The sequence below is a fragment of the Gossypium hirsutum genome, chromosome A11 (genome assembly GCF_007990345.1).
Source record: "Gossypium hirsutum isolate 1008001.06 chromosome A11, Gossypium_hirsutum_v2.1, whole genome shotgun sequence".
Classification (NCBI taxonomy): domain Eukaryota; kingdom Viridiplantae; phylum Streptophyta; class Magnoliopsida; order Malvales; family Malvaceae; genus Gossypium; species Gossypium hirsutum.
The window spans coordinates 20,485,137-20,494,620 of NC_053434.1; the positions used below are offsets into that span (position 1 = coordinate 20,485,137).

At 31.8% G+C, this 9,484-nt stretch overlaps 1 protein-coding gene across 2 annotated transcripts; it reads right to left on the minus strand.

Annotated features, from left to right (window-relative positions):
* Positions 1 to 2,361: 2,361 nt before the first annotated feature.
* LOC107924192 (protein FAR-RED IMPAIRED RESPONSE 1) lies at positions 2,362 to 6,963 on the minus strand. 2 transcript variants are annotated; one of them, XM_041081315.1, is made up of 8 exons: positions 6,726 to 6,963; positions 4,049 to 6,279; positions 3,877 to 3,933; positions 3,273 to 3,341; positions 3,116 to 3,184; positions 2,818 to 2,886; positions 2,677 to 2,724; positions 2,362 to 2,595 (listed from the first exon to the last, which is right to left on the minus strand). In XM_041081315.1, the coding sequence occupies exons 2-8, from the start codon at positions 6,209 to 6,211 to the stop codon at positions 2,539 to 2,541; spliced, it is 2,532 nt and encodes an 843-aa protein (XP_040937249.1). In that variant the 5' UTR covers positions 6,212 to 6,279; positions 6,726 to 6,963; the 3' UTR covers positions 2,362 to 2,538. The 2 variants fall into 2 exon arrangements, with proteins under 2 accessions (XP_040937249.1, XP_040937250.1); XM_041081316.1 differs by having other exon boundaries at positions 4,049 to 5,864; positions 6,730 to 6,962.
* Positions 6,964 to 9,484: the final 2,521 nt, after the last annotated feature.

The following is a 9,484-nucleotide window of genomic DNA, read 5'->3' on the forward strand; positions in this document are numbered from 1 at the left end:
TAGTTAGAAAATTGACTAAGAAAATCAATACAATAAATTCTGAAGAGACCCAATTGTGAAAATAGCACGATGAGTGGAGCTACAAATCGGTGAGTGGAAAAGGTAAGGAAAACTTTAAGGTAATTTATCTAGATGATTATGATTTTGTTCTTAGCTTGAATTTCCTTGACTGGATTGATACTATGTTGGTTCTTTTTGTCAATTGTATATGTATCTTAGGTACTCGTCAATGACAATGCATGGTGTCGGTGAGACGTGATGAGAAGGGTAGGACCATGGTATTGTCGGTAATCTAACTAGTCAAAGATGTTTTAAGTGGTGGGAATAATGACTTAGTAGTTCAGAGTGCTAAGGAGACCCTTTTGGAAATGCTAGAGGTACGACAAATCGATAGGAAGCCTGTTGAGTTATTAGTGGGGCTACTACCTATGAGAGAGGTGGGTTGTACATCAGACTTTGGGGAAAAAGTAGTGATGTAAACTGGGCATTTGAGACGAGTAAATTTTGTGAGTGAGGTACATCCCAAACACTTTTCTAATGTTTTTCATTTTGACTTACTGTTGGCTTAGCAATAACACGAAGAACCTTTCAGTGTTTTGAAGTGAGTAAGCTAAAGGGCTTACAAACCAGAGTTGGCAGGACAACTCAGGGTTAACCCAATATTCAATATGGACACGTTAAAGCCTATTTGTTTTAATTAAGGGGATCTCGACCGAGGCAAGTCACAATGTAGGCAAGTAAGAGCGACGGGCTTTTGCAAACAAATGTACCAAATAAGAGCATAACAATTTGAGTTAGAAGATGATAGAAGCCGATGCAAATGTTCCGAGAGGCAAGACCACCTCATAGAAAATGTAATAAAAAATCGACCGAGACATCGAGAAAGTTCTGAGGCAAGTCAAACAAGTGTCATTCTAATAGCGCAACAAGGGTGTTATGAGAATGGGTGGGGGAGAAAGTCACAACCCGCGAATTAAAGTCCATTAACTAATATGCAAAAGTGTCCCATAGAGGTTAATTGATGAAACAAAGCTCATTTAACCCAATTAAACTAGCCCAACTCGTGAAACATATGGAGAAACCCATTTACTTGAAATCTTAGCGGCCCAATGAAACACTCCAGTAAACCTGAGTTCCCCATGGTAAATAGTGTAAATTATAAAAAGACAAAATTATATAAAATTTAAATCCCTTAAAGACTCTCAATTGTAAATAAACTCTAATCTTAATCATCGATGTTAACTCAATCTATACTGTTATTTTTAGAGAAACTCAATTATAAATAAAAATCTTCCCCCTTGCTTATAATCTTTCCATTAATAGTTGTAAATATATTTAAGAGCATTTACTTAAATACTTAGTGTGCACTATTTTTCTTTTAACTTAGCTTTTTTGTTCTTCGTCCCTTTTTTCTTTCGAGTTTACTTCCACTATATTTCGGTACCTTAAAAATTTTCTACAAGAAATTTCACTTTTGCAAGAATTAAGCTAACTTAGACGAATTTAGAGCAAAAAAATCGCCTAAAGACAAATGATTTGCAATACTAAAGTTTTAAGCCAGTGACACATGCTCAACGGATCTAAGAAATGAAATGGAGAGTGATAAAAGTAAATACATGATATATAACAATTAGTTTTTTAAAAGATATCCTTGGTAATGAGCCCATCCACTGGCAATTAAGGTGGTAGTAAGAATGACAAATCTCACCTAGAAAAATAACACACCCAAAACAACACTAATAATCATCATGGTGAAAATCTTAATGTAAGCTGTTAAGAGGAAGCTACATTAACATATTACATTTACCTGTTGTCAACTGTGACAGCAATTTGAACTTTACCTTTCCCCCCTCAAATATATCTCACTGAATAGGACCAGACATTTCAATAAAATGCTACATTCAAAGATCCCTTCCACAAATAAAGTTCGTAGGTTAAAACATTCTACTAAGTTCCGCTAAAAAATACAATAGGACTCTAAAAAAAAGGGGGAAAACAAATAGGCTGGGGCAGCGCTAAGAATTGCATACAACATTAAACATGAAACAGATTTTATAAGCCTAAAGTCCCTGGAAAATTTTAGCAAATTCCACTGCATATAAAGGAGAGAAGTTAATATTTAAAAGCAGCATTGCTTATTTGGGATTTCCATTTGCGATAAAACCTTAGAAAGTTAAAACTATGAAAGAGGTTTAGGAAAAGAATCCAGCCTGCTCCAACTGCTCTCAAATCATTGTCATTGCTGTTAAAAGCGTCAAGTAAAAATGCAAGCCGTGCTTTAGTTCTCCAGAACTTTTGGGCAGAAGCATATCAGAATTAGCAAAGATAAAAGCAACCCAAATTTCAGCCCACAATGTCCCATATGAAACTGTCGGATGCCTTATATTTTAGTTTAGAGTTCGACGAAATTAGCAGAAGTGAATAACAGAGAATATACTGTATTGTTGATTCAATTTTCCTATTACTATATACAACCCCCCGACTCTAATGTCAAATTTCCCAAGAGACAAGTCCAGGTACCATTACGTTGTCTCTTCATCATGGATGTCTTGAGACACCACCATGCAATTGTGTTGACCTCAATTGGGACTCATCCTGCAGTAATAGGGGAATACAAATATTCAATAACAGATGCCAGCTCAACAATTTTATCTGACAAATGTTTTCCAAACAAACCTGCAAAGCATAAGTGAAACTAGCTGAAGGTCGATAATCCAATTGTCCCTACATGAGAAAGCACAATAAAGAAACTTTTATTGTCATAACCATTTTACATAACCAAAGTCATCAACAAAATGGCATTACAAAATTTCATACCAGACCATGCATGCTTTGTTGAGTGCCAAAAAAACTGTCATGGCCGGGTGCCATAGAGTTCAACTGTCCCTACAAATGCAACCCAAAAAGATTAGATCATCATGTTCTTTTTAGCCAATCCGGGCAATGCTGGATAGATTGTGGTGCCTGGATTCATATTAGACCAAGTTCAGGATGTTAAACTTCTCAAATCTATTGGGGTAATGATTTCATTTGTGTTGGGAAGCTGTTTGGTTGTATTTGCTATTGTCATTTTTCTCTAACTGATTATTATGGTTATAAGGCAAGCAAAACTTACAAGACCCTGCATGCTTTGCTGATTAACATAATAACCATCATGAGGTGGTTCCATCAAGTTTAACTGTACCTGCAATTACTCCAATTTAAAATCGTTGCTAAAACTACAAAGTTTTAGAAATCTCCATAGGTTTTCAAATTAGTAAAATATGAAATACCAGTCCTTGCACATTCTGTTGTGCACCATAGTAGCCATTAAGAGTTATCCCATCTGAGCTCAGGTTCTCCTACACAGATAAGGACAAAATAACACAAAGCCACATTAACTTATTATGAGAATCCACACCAAACTGCAGGAAGAATTAGATGCAGAATCATTTTCAATACTTCATTTTTCAGTAAAATTCAATAGTACAAAGTTTAACCCATTATGACTACCACTTAACATCACTGTCCACAATTTATAGTAAGTTCTCTATTAAAAGACAGTAGATAAAGTTAACACGACACAAAGAATAAAGTTAATATAGTCATTTTCACAGCCCAATGCATTCTTTATCAAAAGACAGTAGATAAAGTTAACACGACACAAAGAATAAAGTTAATATAGTCATTTTCACAGCCCAATGCACCATAGTATAGAACATTTACATTACAACGCAACTAGAATAAAGCTATAAACTTCTTTTGTAAAATGAAAATAGATGAAGTGTACAACATGCAATGAATAATGTTAATAAAATAATTTCACAGACCAATAACAATGCAACAAGAAAGAAACTATGACATCCATCATGTAAAAAGAGTTAGGCTAGGACAAACCATTGGCTGCAAGCTGTCCTGGGTATCAACAAACATGAGAGCTGGCTCTGATTGCCCCTGAAACATAAAACTCATTTCTTGAATGATTGCATTTTTTGCTTGGGGACTAGTGGCAACAGTAACAACATTAAAACATATACACATCAACAAACTTTCCAATTTGACAACTAACCTTCCGTTTCCTGTTTGTGCTCTTTTTTTTACTTGATTTTGAAGCAAGACTCCCTTGATTTTTTTCTTCTGCTTCACGAAGACCTTGAGCATGGCCAGTAGATTCTACCGCACTGATACAAGAGTTGTTAACATTGACACAATTTTTCAAAGCCTCTACCAATACACAAAAAGCAATGTTATAACTCTCTTCAGACAATGATCCTTCCTCACTCAATTCAATTGCATGTTTGCACAAATCATTGTATCGTTGCACCCTTGTTTGTACTCGGTCTGTTCCTTCAGTTGTTGATTGCCCACTCTTAGCATCCTTAGTCCACCTCTTCAATATATAACGAGGAGGGATACTTGTGCGACCACACATTTGGAGAACAATCATCGCATGCCGACAAAGAAAACCTCTGTATTCAAACAGGCGACAGCTACAAGAAACCTCTGACTTTTCTTCCTTCCATATTACCATAAAATTTTCATCCTTTTCACAGTCTTGAACTCTAAACGGTATAGTTCCTTGATTTTCATTTTCCCTTTTGGGATGGCAACCAACTACACCCAAGACTTCAACTTGGAATCTTTTGAATATTGCATGTGTATAAACAATTGACATCTGTTTTTCCCATGGTGATGGAGATCTTAGTGCTGGCTGTTTCTGCCAGGTATCAAAATCAGCAACAGCTTCCTCTTCATATCTATTTTGCAGAATAGCCCCATACTGTTTCACAAACTCTTTCAGAGTAATTTTCTTATGGATATATTTATCAAAGAAGGAGTTCATACTTTCAGAACGCTGACTTGTAGACATTCCAGCAAGAAAGACATTGTCCATGAAAGCAGGTACCCATCTTTTGCGGTCTTCATACAATGATTGAACCCACTCATCATCTTGGAGTTCAAATCGAGTTATCATTTTCCACCATCGCATATCAAACTCTTCATCAGTCCAAGATTTGAAAATGCATTTGTTGAATTTAGGCAAAAAGTTTTCATGTGGCCCAATTACATGTGCTAGAGATTTGGGAATCTTTTCTAATATATGCCAAAGAGCAAAGCAATGGCGCGTGTTTGGGAAGACCTCTTCGACTGCAGCCTTCAATTCTTTGTCTTGGTCAGTAATTATAACTTTGGGAGCTTGTCCACCCATTGCTCTAAGCCATGTCTTCATTAGCCAAACAAATGTGGGCTTAGTTTCATCAGCAAGCAATGCACATCCAAGTAACATAGACTGGAAGTGATGGTTAACCCCAACAAATGGTGCAAATGGTAATTTCTCATTGAATTTCACATAAGTGGTATCAAAAGAAACCACGTCATTGAAACTTGGATAGTCGTTCCTGCTTTTAGCATCAACCCAAAACAAATTTTTCAACCGTTGCTCCTCGTTTAAATCTATTGCATAGAAGAAGTCAGGGTTCTCCTTCTTGATACGCTTAAAATATTCCAGCATAATTTGGGCATCTCCCTCATCCACAACCAAGTGCCTACTCTTATCAAACTGATTTTTTATGTCACTCTGAAGCATGTTTACATTTTGATATCCACCAGACTGTCTAGACATCTCAACATACATCTTTCTAGTCCGTTCACTAACAGCATTTAGAATGTCAATATTGTTCTTTTCAGCCAATTTTACATTCCGATAGATTCGAAAATGATAAGCAAGGGCTGGCAAAAGTTCATGATTATGCTCCTTGACAAATTCATGAATAATCCACTTCCCATCCGGCCTTCTTTTCACATGCATACTGGCTTTACAGTCTGTCTTTTTTACACTTGATCTTCTACTGCTACCCACGTCTGATTCTGGCGTGACTCCATACCTGGAACATGCAAATTTAGCATCAATAAATTCCTTAGATTTCTTTGAACGCCTACTGTTTTTAATTGAGGTAGTAAATCCCATGGACTTGGCATATTCCTGATAAAACGAATAGGCTGCCTCGTGTGACTCAAATTCGATGCCATTATGTGGCTCAAATTCTGCATCCCCTTCAAATCCGACAACAGCCCTTTTAGAGGTGTCAACTATCCCACTATCTCTACTACGTGCCGTTTCATCCACAATACCAACCATATTTTCATTTACTCCATCATTACAAGGCATGGCATCTCTGCAATCCACCATATTACTAATTGCATTTTGGTTTTCCCCAATCTTTATCATCATTACCAAATGGTAGCTACCTCCCTACTTTCATGAGAAAATCCACTTTCCAACAGATAATCCAGTGGTACCTGGTAAAGACCCAAAATAAGGACAACTTTTACAAACCTAATGTCAGTAACAATGAGAATGCATTTGGTCATAACTAAGCTACCCCGAATTATAAACCTATCACGCAATATTTAGGTTATTGATTCGATTAGCATGCTTAAATTTGACCCGTACTTGGTGAAAGGAAAAAAAATGTATATCAAAAGCAAGTAAGTCAAACAAAGTAATTGAAAATAAACTTCGTTCTAAAGAAAAACAGCATTCAAAAGGGGAAAAAAAAGAAAAGAAAGAACAGAATACTAAGAAAACTAACAAGACCGATAACCCTAGAACTATATTGATTGAACTGTCACAAATTCAGACGTGGAAGCAAGAAATGTTAATGAACAGTATATACACAATTCAAACGAAAACTAAAATTAGGGTAAGAACATATTTTCAACAAACTGAAGAAAAAGAACATTACATACATCAGAAGAAGCAAGGTGCTGGAGAATAAATAAATATATATATATCGCTCGTTTAAGGTTGCAGTTTAAGTTTTGACTACGAAACAGAAGAAATAAAAAAAATGGAGGAGAATTGATGAGTAAAGGGAATTAAACTCGGCGATGGTGTGGATTAAGCGAGAGATTGCAGAGTGAAATGAGCCAGAGAGTTTTAGGAATTTTTCAGGATTGTGGAATTTGGGAATTTTACGTATCAAATAGAAAATTGGGAACTTTAATATTTAGGTCTAAACTTTAATGCAAAAATGAAAAGATTTTAATTTTTAATTTTTACTATTAATATTGTTAATGTTTTTTTTTAAATCCGTTGTTGTTAAATTTTTTAAATAAAAACATATTTACTTACTAGGTGTATGTAATTAAAAAAAATAACATTGTAATTAATTTTAATTTTTAAAAAAATTAACAAGGTTAAAAGTTGAAACTGAATTTTAAAAAGTAAAGAAATTAAATTCTATGGAATAAAAGTACAAAAATTAAATTCCTAATTTTCAAAAAATATAAAGACTTGTGACATATTTTAACATTTTATTTTTAATTACTTGATGTTAAATGGTTAGGGAGAAGATTAATGTAGCAACTTTTAAAATTGACATAATAATAAATTTAGTTTATAATGTTTACATATTGTGTCTATTTAGTCTTAATTTTTAAAAATTTAACTGTCAATGTTCATACATTATAAAATTATATTATTTTTACATGAAAATGTAAATTAAAAATAAAAGTAAATATAAAAAAATTATTTTATAATTAAACTAGACAAACCCCAAATATATTACTTTTCTTATACTCCAAATGACTAAGAACTTGATATGTTTCAATGATAATTAATTCTTTTTTGTTAGCTTAAGTTGACCGCCATTGATAAAGCAAATCAAAGTCCAAAAAATTTATTGTTTTCTAGATGTTAGACTTACAATTGGATTGAATTAATTAAGTATGTTTTTTTTAAACAGTTAAATTGGCTATTCTTTCAATTTTTGGGTTATTATGTTTCTTTTTGTTGTTCATTTTTTTCATTAAATCATAGAAAATGACAATATTGATAAGGGTTACAAAATAGTCAGATCACACAATGTGTAAACATTGACAGTTTATTTTTTTAAAAATTAAGAATAAAATAGAACAATATATAAATATTGAGAGTTAAAGTTATTATTATACCAATTTTAAAAGCTCACGTCAACTTTCCATCATTTAATCGCAGATGATAAAAAAATTCAAATAACTAAATGACCGTTTTGTACATTTTTATAATTAAATAACTAAAAAAACTTACTAATAATTAGGTGACTTTCAACATAATTTACTCTTGTGATAAATTTATGATATGAATTAAAAAGAAATTATTTGAAGGATAAATGAGGTATTGGTTTTGAAAGAAGGTGTATTAAATGTTAAAAGAATGAAATGTTAGTAATCTCATATTACTAACATATATAAAGTATAAATAATTTAAATAGACAATTCTTTATAATTTACATAATCGAGTTAGATATGTAATCTATTGGATAAGTGGACTTACTGAATTTTATGTATTGTTGTTTGTAACTTCAAAAGAAGTGCATTGAAACTTGGGCTTCAATTTATTCTTGCAAATAATTTTTTATATATAACGATTACTTTTTATTTTCAAAATAATTATAATGATTATTATTTTCTTTGCATATGAATAAATATATTCGGATAGACAACTTTCATAAAACACTTATAATGAATAAAACATAATTTTTCTAAAAAATTATATGTTAACTTGTGCCACAAGTTATGTACTAAATGACAGTTTCTTTGAGATACAATGTGCCCTTTTTATTATTATGTTTTGTTGTTTTAAGATTTATTGTATCATACAATCAAAATAAAAGTCTTAAAAACAGTCTCGCTTTAAGTCTATATTTTATATTATTTTCTTGCACCACAATTTTTCCTAACATTAAATTCAAATTCCAAATATTCCTTAACATTTATATATCATGTCAAAATGATCTTAATTATATAAAAAATTAAAATTAATTTATAAAAGTTTCAACAATTAATTTTAAAAATTCATAACAAAATTATATCCATAAATTTAATTAAAGTTACTTTTGTTATAAACATATTAAAGTCAAACTTCGATAAAAATTTAAGCATATTTTTCTAATCTAAACTTATCAAACGAGTCTAATATTTTATTAAAACCCAACTCGAATCTAGTCTGACCTATCAACACCTTTACTTGATTTACTCTTTTGTTTTCTGTCAATAACTTTATAAGATCAATTGCCATTAAAACAGAAGAAAGAGCTAAAATCACGGGAAGAAATATTTTAACTTGTGCTCATTTAAGTAATTATCGTTTTTAATTGGTAAATTTATGAAAATAAAATTATAAATATATTTCTGGAAAGAAAATAAAGCTAAGATTTTAGAAAACAATAAAGAGGAAGTATAATATACTTGATATGTTTTAAAGTTTTTTTAATCATTTTTTAGATTATATTTGGTATGAATTATCATTGTTATGAATATTTTCCTGATTTGATAAAGATAGAGAAATATTCAATTATTATGTTTAATATTTAGACTATTGAATTAATATTATGTTTTAAAGTTTTGGTTGAAATTTTAATTTGATATGTGGAAGAAAATAGCATAAAGTTTATTATCCATATAATTTTATTTATTTTTAATAATTTATATTACTTGATCCTTTAAATTTTTTGTCATTTAT